This window comes from Pieris brassicae, chromosome 4 (genome assembly GCF_905147105.1).
Source record: "Pieris brassicae chromosome 4, ilPieBrab1.1, whole genome shotgun sequence".
In the NCBI taxonomy this organism is placed as follows: Eukaryota; Metazoa; Arthropoda; class Insecta; order Lepidoptera; family Pieridae; genus Pieris; species Pieris brassicae.
This window is the reverse complement of record NC_059668.1, coordinates 13,763,839-13,779,254: the sequence shown is the minus strand read 5'-3', so window position 1 is coordinate 13,779,254 and position 15,416 is coordinate 13,763,839. Positions and strand designations below refer to the sequence as shown.

The 15,416-nt window shown below is 33.3% G+C and overlaps 2 protein-coding genes across 6 annotated transcripts in view; both read right to left on the bottom strand.

Moving 5' to 3' along the window:
* Positions 1-2,791: 2,791 nt before the first annotated feature.
* LOC123708362 (phospholipase A1 VesT1.02-like) lies at positions 2,792-9,801 on the bottom strand. Its single transcript, XM_045659038.1, has 6 exons — positions 9,672-9,801; positions 8,785-8,942; positions 7,164-7,309; positions 6,467-6,693; positions 3,542-3,704; positions 2,792-2,925 (listed from the first exon to the last, which is right to left on the bottom strand). Exons 1-6 carry the CDS (start codon positions 9,799-9,801, stop codon positions 2,856-2,858), a joined length of 894 nt encoding a protein of 297 aa, XP_045514994.1. The 3' UTR covers positions 2,792-2,855.
* A 3,294-nt stretch (positions 9,802-13,095) lies between these two features.
* The window catches only part of LOC123708216 (coiled-coil domain-containing protein 6), a 70,612-nt gene continuing 68,291 nt past the window's right edge, over positions 13,096-15,416 (bottom strand). For all 5 annotated transcript variants that reach the window (XM_045658801.1, XM_045658802.1, XM_045658803.1 and 2 more), the window contains one exon: positions 13,096-15,159. In XM_045658801.1, coding sequence (XP_045514757.1) covers positions 14,958-15,159 — 202 coding nt within the window. In that variant the 3' untranslated portion in view covers positions 13,096-14,957. The remainder of the gene's footprint in view (positions 15,160-15,416) is intronic.

Here is a 15,416-nt window from a genome sequence, read left to right as displayed (position 1 = left end):
TGTAATATCAGAACTAGCAGAATAGGGAACTTATAGAAAAACACAAGTTACAATGTAATCCAAACATTCTACCAGGATAAACATATAGGTTGACTGCTCTCATCGTGGCTCACCCGTGGCATATAATATAGGTATACGATTTTCAATAAATATGTATGTAGTGACATAATGTAAGACCCTTACAGAAAGAGTAGATTTTTGTATAGCATTAGTACCAATTAAAGAAACACATGTATATGTATAAGGGTTAAATGGTAACTGGCATGTTATGTTTCTAGAGCGCGAGATAAAGATGGAGACGTAAATAACAAAGTGGACTAGACCTACTGGAAACAGATGAAAAAGAAAAGATGAACATTCTAGAACTAGCCGAAAAAACTGACCACCACACAAAACCTAGACCACTAAAAAAAAATTAACTCATTTTTTTTAATTTATACTCACACAACTAATACTTATATTAAGAAATGTAAACTAACCAATTATTGTATGTATTGAGATTGATGAGATTTTTAGAAAACCGTAGTATTGTCGCTGACCCACGTGAGTGGTGTAGTCCAAGGGTCAAATCTAGGCTTCACATTTTGTATTTCCTTTGAAGCTAGTAAAGGGTAATAAAAAAAGCGGTGGCATCAGACAGTGTCGTGTAAAAAGTTTGAGGGCTTTAATTTAACAGGTTGTTAATTCGCGAGCGACCGATTCGGAACCGGTGGCGACCATTATTAAAAGCGTAAATTGTCAGACAGATGTAGTCAACGACTTTGGTTGTCGTGTATGTTTTTAAATGCAATTAACATTTTATAACCGACCTATGGAATACGAAAATGTAAAAAAAAACACTATTGCCAATACAAATCATTTTATATAAATAAAAAAATGATTTGTTAGTAATAAATTTTTTATATGTCTATTTGGGTATGAAACGCCACCGAACGCAATTATCACGTTTATACAGTGTCTATAACCTATATAAGAAATTGGTCTGGATCCAATCCTCGGATAACTATTATTCTTTTAGTTTAGAGAATATTATGAATTGTGTGTACCACATATCAATACAGTGTTTTAATATAGTTATAAATTAGCAACTTACAATTTATATATCTATAGTTAGTAATTTTATGGTCTTAGAATATACTATTGTTGCCCTATTTTACAGACATTGGGGGTCCAGTGTTGTACTGTGTTGGTATGTACTATGCATGTGTATTGTGTATATACATGTATACGTGAATGATAATTTGAAAAACGCCCCCGTCTACGTAGTCTCAGCTAAAACCACCACAAGTATATTTTTGTTGTATATTTATTCGCACAGACACAACAGTGACAAGGAATAGTTATTAGATGAGTATGAAATGTTATAAATTTTAGTACAAGTAGATAATACATTGATCTAGTATGAAACTGTTTGTTTACTTTGTTACGAGATGGCGTAATTAACGAACTAATTAAGTAATAAGCCTATATATATGTAATTTAATCTGGATCTGTACATCTTGTACTTATATTAGCAATTTTACACCGTATTATGTTTAATAATAAGTATGATCTTATTTATCCGTGTCAAGTCAGAATAATGGATTGTAATTTATTAAAAACACCGAATTTATACAGCTAATTATGTTAATATGAACTAAGTTTCAGGAGCTTTTTTAATACGAATTTTGATTACGAAATATTCTTTTATTTAACACAAATAAAATTCCTTTGAAACTCAGTCTCTTGAAGATTAATGTAAATAGAGGTAGCACTTCAAAAGGTCTAGAGTCTCCATTAAAGTTTCTCTGTTATACTTGCTCGCTCCGACATTGCCCTTGGGGAATCACTGAAGATGACCAGACGTACATAATTCAAACTCGCTATATTTATTTAGCCTTTCGTTTACCCTACATTTCAGACTTACAGACAAGTTTCAGACCACTTAGTGTAGCAACATTTAGAGATTCTAATAGTCTGTGCAAGAAATGCGAAATGAACTTGACAAAAATACCTAAACTACTTAGACCCGATTAGCTGGCAGATCAAGCTATGCAAGTGGAAAGGGATAGTCCAGGCACTACGAGAGGATTCCAATTCTATCCCAAGCAGGCGCTTGATTCGAACCCGCGAGGAAAGCGGAAGCGTGTTCCAAGCAAACCTGGCGTCGTACAGTTACAGATGAGGCAAAGAGAGTCGGAGAGTCTTGGAGCGAGTTGAAAGCTCAAGATCGATGGAGACTCACTGTGGATGCCCTCTGTCCCATCTAGGGGTTATAAGAGATAAAGTAAGGTACGTCAGAACTGCAAAGGTGGCCGAGTGGATTTACCATAAGGTTTAGATACTTTAAAACCATTTCAAAAATGTTTTAACAGAGTGTAGTCGTTGGAAATCCATTTGGCACGAGCGAAGCTATTTGTATGCTAAGTGCTTTAATGATTTGAGGAAATTCAGCCGCTTCAACTTATCATTAATGCTTTGATCAGTTTCCGTGACTCATCACTTGATATGAATAAATAGCCATTATTGTTGTCGTAAAAAGTACGTAGTAACTAAGTAGTATAGGCAACGTGACGTGTCGTGTGTAAATAAATGGTTCGACACAAAAATCATTCAAATCTACTTATTTCAACACAAACAAACAATTTTAAATATGTCATTTGAATTATTCAGTCCCAGTTTTTAAAGATTTCAGTTCCGTTGTATTGAATGAAAGCCAAATCTGCTTAAACACATTTATTTATGTTCGAGTCCCTTATTTATAATAACTAGACTAATTTAACCAAAAAATAGATTTAATCACAATATGATTTTATAGACAGTGACCAAACATCACTTTAGTAACTTAAATTTTATGAAAATATAATTATTTAAAATTATAATCCATTTTCACCTAAACCATACGGGGATTGAGCATTCGTTACAAGGTAATAGTTTCCTGGTGTCCTAAAAAGAAAAAAACAATTAGTTGTTACGAGTATTAGAAGGTCTCAAATGCAAGTCCTACAATGCCAGCAACTGAATTCTGGCAGTGGCTATGGGTGGCGGCGTCACTTAACAAGGTGAGCCGCTTGCTTTGTTTGATTTAAATTTAATAAACTGTTTAATATCATAATGTTTTATAAACAAGTCGAACTGTTTTAAATGTAATTTAAAAAAACAGTGGCGCTGCAACCTTTTAAGGTGGGATTAGTTAATTTGTTACTGCTTATTAATAAAAACAAATGATGACGAAACAGGTGATCAGCCTGAACCTGACACACTGCGTCCACTTTTTGGGTTTAAGGCATGCCTCATTTCTCGCGATGTTTTCCTTCACCGTACGATTGAGTGTCAAAGGCGCACATAGACAGAGTCAATAGACAAGTCTATTGGTACGGCCGGTTTCGAACGACCTTAGGGATGACAGTCGAAGCCACTAGGCCAACATTGCATTCCTAAATGTGAGCTGTTTTTTGTTATGATTTTGGACGGTTAAAATCCACAAGAAGTTTTAAATTGATTTACCGTAAATTAATAATAAAATTAAATTAATTTTGTAAAATATATAAAAAATAATTACGAATTCTTTTTAAATGTCTCAATGGACATAGTGGTGGCGGCACGTTGGGCGTGAGAATACCGTTTCCAAATTTTAAAATTCCTGGCGTGTGATCCGATGATTGTCCCTGGATGCTTTATTGCGTCAATAAACAACTCCCAACTTCTGTGATGACTGCAGAGGTCTGGAAAAATATTGCATTTAACGATAGTTTATTTACCAACGGCAGCGTTTATAGTACTGAATTATACACGAATTTTACACTAAGATTAGACGTTCTAACACTGTCTCTGCATTACCCTTATTTTCGTTAGAAAGCACGAAGGTGATTTACCAGGATCTATAACTGGATTAGGAAGTAAGTTTGCGCACATCGTATGCACGCACGCTGAGCCATTAACACAGTTTATATATTTAATAATAATCAATGGGGCTACAACCTTTTCAGGCTTTGCCTCAGATTTCTGCATCTGTTTCATGATCCCTTATTAATCTAATAGGCAAGTAGGTGATCAGCCTTATGTGCCTGACGCATGCCGTCGACCATTTGGGTCTAAGGAGGAAACCTGCTTGAGGTTTTTGCGAATTTTAAATACGCACATAGACAGAAAGTGCATTGGTGCACAGCTGAGGATCGAACCTACGACCTCAGGGATGAGAGTCGCACGCTGAAGACAGTAGGCCAACACTGCTCAGTTTATATATTTATGTATTTACAGTTTATACAGGGCCAATTTTCAACTAAGAATTATACAATCAAGTATTTTTTTTAATAAACAGAAAACCTTTTGCTATTAATATTTTCTAAGTATATTTCAAAATCATAGTATAATAGCCATCATAAATAGGTCACTCTCCAGCGAATAGTCGAGAAAACTATTAAGCTGCAAGAGTAAGCGGAGTATGGGAGCTTGTTGATGCTGGACAGTGCGAGTCGAATACACAGCAAAATAGTTATGTTTCCGGCAGCGGTGATAATTGTCCTGAACGTACGGATTCATAATCTCTGCCAGAAAATATGCATTTTCCGTTTCCATATTAATTATGCTTAAACCAAATTTGATCAAATTTAAATTCCTACGAATCAAGAATCTTCTCTCAGTTCTTGATTGGGGGGTGAAGAACTGAGAGAAGTTTAGTTAAGTTATATCAAAGAAGTCTCTTCCTTTACATGAGTTTCTAAGGAACGTCTTTTGACAGTTACAAACATGGCCATTATATCTTTATGTTGACATAAAATCTTTGAAAATAAAATTAGTTCAAGGATCAGCTGTTTAACATAAGGTTTTGTTTCAATGCAAAGTTCTTCATGAATGTTGTCACGTTACCGTGAAAATGTTTTCAGATTCTGTAAAGAACTTTTGAAGTGAAATTAATTCATTAATTGTGATTACTTTTGTTTGTATAATTTGTGTAATATGGGTAATATCCCAACTAGGGGATTACATAAATTATCAATAGATAATTGGTATGGCATTTCCTGTATTCTATGTTTACGTAATATATTATTATTCTATTTGATTTGTATGTTAATAACGAATGAACTCGAAAACTACTGAAACCATTAAAAAAATAATGTATTAAAAGAAAGAAAATTTATTCTAACAATAGATTGCTATCCATTAGTAAGGTTGTCCAAAAGTAATTTTATATGTTATATTATGCTATATTTATTTACACTATCCGAAAAAAATGTCTAGCCAGGAGAGCGCCTCTAGTCTGTTACTTCCAATAGCGACAGCGATACCGATCCAAACGTTTTTGTTCGCAATTTCGATGTACATAGTTATGTCCGAGGCGCTGATGTCGCAACTTTGGGATCGTGCAAAGGAATAACTCATTATTGGGATCGAGATTGCTGTCAGAATCGAATCTGGACGCTTTAAAAAAAATCCTATTGTGTGCTATTGTAACTAAAATAATAAAATCAAATATAAGTTTCCAATCCAATTTCGTTTCCTTTGGAGTAAAGACTCTTGGGCCGTGGGTTCAAATGATTAATAAAATTAAAGATTTAAGTTGGCGCCTGATAGTCCTGGTGACCCCAGAGCTGGTGCTTTCTTCGCTCAACTAATAAGTATCGAAATACAGCGAGGAAATGCTGCCAGCGTTTGGCTTTAAAGGAACAAACTTTTTAAATTTGTTTAAATTTTCTTTTTAATAAATTTTATTTATTACTTTGTAGGTTATGAAAATTGTAAATACTATATATTTCACTGTTATAATTACTAATAAATACTGAATACTTATCTTTACATGATAATCTATGTATTTTTTATATTACTACGTGGAATTCCTATGACATACTAAACTAAACGTGCAAATAAAGAAGGTGATGTATTGCGTGATGAATGAAACATACAATCAGATTGTGACAGCAATGGTAGCATAGACTTCTATTACTATATATAAACTACAATTTTCCTAAAACTTTTCTACCAAGTTTCTACCGCTTGGTAGGTAATTTACGAAGTATCCTTTTTAGGTGTGCAATATATTTAAAGGCTACCATTTCGGTTGTCGTTTGTGAATTGCTTGGCACGATTTTGGCCTGACTTGAGAAGTAAAACAGCAACAGTTTTCTTATAACTTTTCATGTGGTGGATGATTAACCATAGTCAACTTTATAAACAAAATATTAATTAAGCAGGTGTGAATTATGGCTTCGTAGAGTAGTCGCTTCCCAGCCGTGTATTGAGCAGCGTATTTATGATGTAAATATATCGTAGAGGACTTGCTACACGATTTGTTACAATCGAGCACCAGGCTAGGCTTTAATAATATTTTATGTCTATATAAATTAGACGCACTAATTTATATAAAGATTACGTCTTTTAAATGTAAAATTTTTGCCCTTAACAAAATGTAGCAATGGCCACCTGCCGAACTCTGTCTATCTAAACTTCACGTCACTTGTTTGGATTTTGAAAATGATTGAATACTTACCCTCTGGTGAAAACACGGGAGAGGGTTTCTCGCCACACCCTGGCTGTCTGACATGGCCTACTCCCCTGTAATTTGGCCAGAAGTCAACAGTTCCGAGTTGCTGCTTTGATCCATATTTGCTTGGGTCTGAATGAATTACGGTAACTAGCTTAGCTGAGCCAGGGTTCAATCGCATAGAAGGAGCTTTATTTTCAAATCCAAGAGCCGCTGGATCCAATCCAACAATCCTATAATATAATTAGGTGTTTAGTAACTATTTCATATTTCTTGTATAGTAGCAATTCTTAAAAGGCCGGCAACGCACTCGCGAGCGCTCTGGCATTGCGGCAGTATCACTTAACAACAGGTGCCCCTGCCCGTGTTCCCCTGATCTATAAAAAAAACAGTTATATTTAGCGACGGCAATCTGCGGTTTCTATGCGTTCAATTTCATACATAGTATTTTCGTCCGCTGATTATATCCGTTATATTGTAAAAACAGTACACCCTTCTTCCGCCATTCAATCTTTCATTAGATTTCACTGGTATTTCAAACACTCGTAAGATACAATAAACTTTTTATAATACATAATAAGACGCACGTCTGTCATGAAATCATTCGTTTTCTTCAAATGCAGTTGTTTGCATCACAATTATTAATATAAAAGTATTAACAGTAATTTCAATGGGTCAATGTTTCCTGGTATTGTACACTTACCACGGCAAAAGAATTCCATTAAGCCTCAAATTGTTTCCTGCAATTCCGAAGACGTGTGCTCCAAGAGAATGCCCAATTAAATACAGTCTGCTAAAGTCCACGATGCCTGACAGTTTGCCCAGAGCCGCAGCCAAGCTTACACCTAACTATACACATAATTATTATTTATTATCAAATCTAGTTTTCATAAGTGAGAGTCATACACATTTCTTTGTAAAATGTCAAAAGCCATCTTCAACATTATTCATTACGTATTTTAATGATGTTTTTTATGCGAATGTTTCATCTATACTTAGACATGGAATTATAGTTTGAGGAAAATCAGTCGAAGTAAATAGGAAAATAGTATTTAAGGCTCAAAAATAAAGTGAAGCGTTGTAATTAATATAAATATATGATGATGAAGGGATAAAATAATATAAGAATTGACTATAATGATATGACTCATGTAAACTTCATTTTAAGAAAAAATTGCACGACATTATGTGTGGCAGTATGCGAATTTTAGATTGTACCACTATAATTTTTTTGTACCATATTCTTGAAAATAAATTATTATTATTACTACGCTAAAGTATTTAACTTATTGCAAAATATTTATCTCTCGTCGACTAAAATTGGTAGCTTAATTTGCTAAACTTCATATAAAATACTAGCGGCCTGTAACGGCTTTACACGGCTGACTGGCAATACTATCATATATTTTGAAAATATACGATATGTTATCCAAGTATAATATTGCATACAAACTGTAAAATAATTTTGTAATTCGGGCAAATTTTTAATTTTTTTCTTTACAAACATAAAAATACAAATATTTTCCCTATCTTTATCGAAAAGAAATTGTGTTTTGTTTTATTATTACTATACGGTAGAACTTTTAGAAAATATTCAAAGTGCTTATACCCAATTATATTTAACAGCTATTCGATAACTATAGTTTATACGGGACTGAATTTCCCCTAAAGCCTTCTCCTGTAAGCCTGACGCTAAGCTAGGTTTAAAATTTAGCTTTTTTTAAAAGCAATCATACGCTTGTCCTATTCCAAAATCCTGTTTTGTCTAATTAACTTTGTTTGTCTGCTAGCTATTGATTGTTCAATCAATGTGCGAACGCCATTTTTAATAATGCAATTATATTTTGCCATTTAAAAACGGTTTTGCTAAACGTTAAAAAGACATATATATATATTATGTTAATTTAATTAGGTAAAAGTTCCATTTGCTGACGTCATTAATATATTTTTGTGACTGATAATGGACAACATTTGTAAAATTATATTATTATATTTAACGGTTATATTCATTACATATATACAGCCATTCATGATTCTTCATTTCGTTAATAAATTGTATTCTGTGTCGGACACATGTTGATTTTTAAGCCTTTTTGTGCGAGAAGGCATTACATTAGGTTATAACTATACATTTATTAACAAGCTATCAGTCTTGTTGTGTGTTGTTAAGTGTTAATACGGAGTTTTAATGAATCACTACAAGGACAAACTAAAATATTCAATAAAACATTCATAGTTTGTCAATGGCAGACCAATCCTTCCCACACATAACTTTTTAACTGACACTGAAAATCAATTTATATGAAATCTCCGAAAATATTCACCTGACGAGAATTAGGTACAGCCCAGTTGATATAAGAGTTGGGAATACTGGACAATGAGTTTGCTGCCAAATGCTCCCAATTAAGAAGTGCTACGTTACTTTCACCTTGTTCCAGATACGCTCTCATTACGCCTAGTACAGCTGGACCGGTCGGGAAACCTGCAGGGTACAGTAATTTTACAGCGACAGCAAAGAAACAAATTTAACTATGAAAATTCAAATCGATTCAACTTTTGTCCTTTTGTCTTGGACAATGCGGTACAATTGCTCGTGGGCTGTTAATATTTAAGTGATTAGCACAGTATATGCAGATAAGGAGCTTATATATAACCACCGGTTTGTGAAAAATACTCTATGACATACAGTAATTTTCGATATCTTTTTGTGTATCAATAGTAACTGATCTGTGAAAAAAAAATTATCATATTTTGTCTCCATAGTAATAATACTTAACTACATCGACTCAAATTTCTAACACGTATACAGATTCAGCGATACACATATAAGACGGTAATCGTAACAAGAAGCAATAACTTACTTACTATGGGAGAATTTTGAATTTCGAATAGTTCTTAGCTGTAATGGTTGTCGAAGCTATTAAACGACCAACAATAATAGCATTTATACAGCAAATTCTAAATATACATGTCAGGCAGGTAACGCTTGTCAGCTGCTACCATATAAAAAAATGATTAAAGAAGATGCAATCCGCGATCAAGACCCATATAGGGTTGTAGCGTCTACTGGATTATTATCATTACTAAACAAAAAATAATAATTTCTATATTTTTATCCAATTAACGTCAACCCATTCACACTGACTGACAAAGCACTTGTAATCCGCGTTGCAAGCGTTTATCCCTTGTCCTAGTATAAAATTATATTTACCTGTAAAACCGTGGCAGAAAATAACTGTACTCCTAGTAGAGTTGTACCAGGATGAATTAAAAATATTTTGCAACGAAATTAATGGTATTTCTTCGAAGTCATCAATCGTTCTGAAAAACCCAGTGACCATGTTATTTCAACAGTTATCGCTAAGTAGGTTTATGAACTACGTATTTTTTTCGTAACTTGCTAAATATTTGCCTTCAAGTTAAACACTATTATGGGTTTAGTGGAATTGAAAGATAATATAACTTAGCTTTAGAAGGGATTGCAATATTTATTTACAATTTACTGCTGTACAACGCCTATCTCAGTAGTTCATCCATGGCCTCTTTTTCGGGCTAAATTCAGAAGTAATAACCAGGTAATCGATTTTAATTTTAAATTTTATAAACGTACTATAAATACGTAAAATCACAAGAATTACTAAACCCATTCTGATGAAACTTTCCCTGGGTATCTAAAGAATCATTGCGACATGTACGTCCGTACACTATACCGTCAATCAAATTTAAATCTTGTTTGAAGAGCTGTCAAACCATTTTTCATACAAACATAATATGACCCTAAGTGACCCAGATATTAAAACAAATAATTGAAAATACAGCATAAATTATAACACTCAAATATAATATTCCAACAATATCACATACACACAAACTGATAAACTATATAAGTTAGAACAGTAAATGAATACCTGTAAAACCTTATTTTAGCGTCTTTATCATCGCCGTCCACGGCCGAACCCACAACTAAAAGAAAACAGCACATTAGCCACTTTTGGTTTAATTTATGCAAATTTTTATATTTCATTCTTAAAGAATTTTTGTAGTATTATTTCTATTTCACAGTGCATTTAAGAAAGTTGCAAAACTGGATATAAACCTGTTACATTTTGGTTTTAAGTCATAGTATAGAAGAATATCATCGTCTTGACACTTTTTTCTTTCAAACTACTGAATGGATTTGAATGCAGTTTTCATCAATATATAAATTAAATAAAACCTCATATGTTCGTATAATAACTTCAACATAGTAATATCTACTAGTTATAGACTTTTCACGTTTTAATATATTTTGATTATAACTTACCGATTAATAGCGAAAACACAAACGCAACCACACCGTTGACCATTTTGCGATTTTTTGTTGGAATTCGTGTTTCCATAAGTTTATATAGGGGCTGATAGCGTTGTGTCCTTATGTTAGTCTCCTTGACACCGCCGAATTATCTTTATTTGCTTAGGATTTGACATTATTAAATCAGTACCAATCTACAGCGCATTTTATTACCTGATAATTAGGTTGAAAGCTGGATGACGAATCGTCTTTTGCCAAAATATGTCAAAGTAAATTAAAGATCTATAGGAGTTCTCCGGACGAATTGAAACTAGAATTTTGACATAATATTACCTATTTAATATTTTTTTTAATGATATTTGTGTGTTAATTAGGCGCGCTCTCCATTTTGAAGGTCGTGTTAGTGGCGCCGTTAACACGACATCGGCCTCGAGATCGACGGGAACAGAGCAAGTCTTTATAAATAAAATATCATATTCGTCCGTTTCATTTTCTATTTTTTTGGCATTTGTGTGATCAAGGGAAAATTTTGAAAATTAAATTTATTTCATTTTTAAATTGATTAAACAGCTTGACCACACACATAGATTTTGTAACTATTGTTACTATGTCCATATGTCTTAAAATTCCTAATTATTAAGTTATAAATGATACATTTAACTAATAAGATCATTTAATTATATATGTGCACATATATCATAGTATGTTAATAAGCTTGTAATATTTCTTAAGTAAGAACACGCTGCCATGAAGCCAGTTCTGTTGAGAAATGTGTATTTTAAAGCAATATATCAAACAATTTGGTGCTGATTATTATATAAAGCTACATATATTATTACGCATATTTAATGTCATCTATATGAATTAGTCAGGGTTTATCGTAGGCTTATTTTACGTCGTAATCAAAGTCGCAAAAGAAGTATATAACTCTAATGGCGTCAGTATGGAAATATTGATGTAACTCCTGTGCGTAGCGGCAGTAGTTTGACAGCAAATGAAATCAATTTCGGCCGGCTAAAATTGTTAAATTTTACGGACAATATACACTTGCTTTGCAATCGCGGGAAAAAGGAGGCCGTAATTGGTATAATATAGCTTTTCAATATAACACAAAGAAACCCGTTTAGGAAAAAGTCTTATGCCTCCTTTTCACTATCTTGAAAGACGCGAAAAGAATTTCTATTTCTTCGAAAACGTAATTTATTTGGCTTTTCAATTACCTTAAAGTATAATGTTATTTGGACTCAACCTTTCCTACCTGGTTCTCTAAAACTCAATTTTGTTTGAATAGGGCCACAATATAAGACGTCGTGGATGTACATTTCATGAAATGGTTTAACATATCATTAATTAGAGATTAAAGCTAAATTATTAGTATTTTACGTAATAAATATGAATTATTAAGCATTATGACTCTTATATAAAAAAATATCATTGTTTATTAAATATTATTAATTATTAAGTTTTAACTATACAGTCGCTGACTGGTAAATTGTGTTAACATTATAATTGATGATAACGACACAGCGCAGTTAGTATAAATTTTTATAATTGTCTATTTATCTATACATAAATCTTGCACACATGGGTTAATAATAGTTCAACTGGTCAACTCTTGCGCAGGACGCTCGCGTCGGTACGCGGACGTAATAATTAGGATAATTGTCCTAACTGATAAATTACTTATGTCAATGACTTCCATCCTTCAATAGAGTTCACTTGTTACATTACGAAAACGATGAAAATGTAAAACCAGTATGAAAACGGAGTGCCTACGTGAGCCTACCTACATGTAGTTAAGTATATTTTGTCACTTTTTTATGCTTGCAGTGACAGGAAATGAATTCTAAGCATTTAATACTAATTTGAGGCTTGCAATACTTTTATGAATAGAGGATATGTTTATAATAACTTGGCTGAAAATATTCTGAATATGCCAATAAGTTTCGTAACCACGAAATATGAACGTCACATTTCTGCGTCTGTTTTTGATACTTTTTTATACGGTCATTCTGTTATTTTTAAAGTAAATAATTTTTAAAAAATTAAAACTAGTGTCGCTACAAACTTTTTAGGTCTGGGTCTCAGATTTAAGGTATCGATTTCGTGATCATATGTTTTTTTCTAATAGGCAGGGAGGATCAGCTTTCTGTGCCTGCGTTTCACGATGTTTTCCTTCACCGTAAGTGAGAAACAGGAAGACAAAAACTCCATATTAGATGCACAGCCGGGGATAGAACCTATGATCTCAGGGACTTGAGTCGCACGCTAATGCTACTTGAGCAACACTGTTCATAGCAACAAAGCAATTCTTATAATTTAAGGCGATCAATAAAACAAATCATCACATTGTAATATTATTATTAAATCCTTCATAATAGATACTCTCCTAATGATGAAATTATTTACGCTTACATTTCTTTATTTGGAATGACAATACTATTTATACATAGCTTAAAAATAAATAAACTTGACAGCTGACAAGCACATGACATGCAAACGAAAGCAAAGAGTGAAGCTGACCGACTGCCTCTTTGGTTCATTGTTTTATCAAAAATCTTAAATAAATATAGCCTACATTGTGAAAATCCGTTCGTTTAGCTAATTTCACGGTCGCCTAACTACTTACAACTATTTCTCAATCATTATTTGTACATGAAAATAAAAACAATTCCAACAACCAAGATAAACTATCATAATAATATACAATAATGGACACAAACAATACGAAATCCTTAACGATATAACATTGCCACAATATATGAGCATGGCGTATTGCATATTCCATTATCTTAACATAACATTAACAATTCTAAACGATATTGCACCAATAAATAGAACAGATGTACAAGAGAAAAGATAAATAAGACTAGAAGTGTTTCATATTATGGAAGAAAAAGTCGAGAGAAGATTTAATAGTAATAAATATAACTGTTACAGATGGTTGATTATATGCCTTAAGACAATAAAGTCGTACCTTAAATCCGTCTACTGTGGGTAATATAAGTTTAATCGAACAAATTTCAATTGTCACGTGTCTCTTTCTCTGAAATTGCTTTCACACTATGATAAAGAGGGATAGATAAGTTGTACCGAGATTTTATAAGTGTGATACTGAATAATGTATTCAGCTAGATACTCGATATCAAAGTAGTATACCAAACAACAAATTTCTTTAAAAGATATAAAATTAAATTTATTACATTATCTACCTAACTCGACTTACATTTTTTTCTATAAAAGGGGGCAAACGTGCAGGAGGCTCATCTGATGTTATGTGATACCGCCGCCCATGGGCACTCAATGCCAGAGGGCTCACGAGTGCGTTGCTGGCCTTTTAAGTACGCTCTTTTCTAGAAGGACCCTAAGTCAAATTGGTTCGGACTCTAGAGTGGGCAAATGGTTCCGCATTGTGGTGGTGCGCGGTAAAAATGATGAAACTCAGTTCGCTTTACAAATTAAATACATAATGTAATAAATTTCCGTTTATAATCTTTAAGTTTGAATGTACTTGCGTAAACCAAATACAAAACAAACAAGGTTTACTCTTCTAAAGATCGAAGCTTTATACGCGACAATTGTCGATTAAACTAGCAAAATATGCGTCTAGAAAGCGCGTAATAAATATCGGTGGAATACGGACTATGTTGGATCACTCATAAAACACTTACTGATTCACAATAATTGTCTTAAGGAATAACATACATGCAAATACGTCCCAGAAAATGCAGACCAAATGAAACTAAAACGTCTTATTGGTGCAATGTACAGGTACACACAATTTTTTATCGAAATGAAGCCGATCAATATATATGTGAGAAAGCATTGAAACATTAAAATATAGCCTTCCATTACTAAAGTTCCAACTTAGTTAGGGAATCAACCCGTAACACTAAGCAATCCCAATCTGAATCAATGGCGAACATAAATCACCAATAGTTCAATAAAGAAATGTATTTTACATTTCCATATTTCAATAAATCCAGTGATAATCCGGCAAGAAATTTTCTCTCAATTTCCCTCAGACAATGTTCTATAGACAACATTGGTCTATGTATTTAAGTATTCTTTGATCACAATACAATCCTTAATATGTTCACCTAAACATTAGTTAGGTTCAAAAACATATCATACGTGAGTAAAGTAGACTTTCCAAACGAATCAGTCTCTCCGTGATTATGGTCCTTCGAGCCGGGTAATAAGGGTTCAATAGTGACCTTCATCGTATATATAGATGGCCTCTCCGGCGGCTTCCTTAAGTGGCGGGGGCGGGGGAGGGAAGTCCAAGTCACCTGGCCGAAAAAGTTTAGACGCGTTAGGGGCAGGGGACGCGGGGGCAGGGGAGCCTTCCCCACGTCGCTTCACGCCACTGGATGTCGACGAGCGAAAAGATGATTTACGTGCCAGTCTGCCGAAAGAAAATACTTATAAAATTAGTACATTTCAAAATAGCAAAAATGTATTTACCTCCTTAAATATTAATATACCTTTTCAAGGTTATAAGCGATTTCTTTTTAATATTTGGAAGTTTAAATATGATGCTATATAGGTGAAAACAAAATCATTTTGTAACAAAAAATTATTCAAGAAGTTTCCTTGCAGGAAGTTAAAAGTAAATGAAAGGTTCTAGTGTATATTAATTGTAATGACACGTATCGTACAAAC

Coding starts and splice junctions, on each gene's coding strand:
- LOC123708362 (XM_045659038.1), bottom strand. CDS start 9,801: ATGGTCACTGGGTTTTTCAGAACGATTGATGACTTCGAAGAAATACCA. Junction 8,943..9,671: donor TTTCTGCCACGGTTTTACAG/GTAAATATAATT, acceptor TGTACCCTGCAG/GTTTCCCGACCGGTCCAGCT. Junction 3,705..6,466: donor TCCCGTGTTTTCACCAGAGG/GTAAGTATTCAA, acceptor ATATTTTTCCAG/ACCTCTGCAGTCATCACAGA.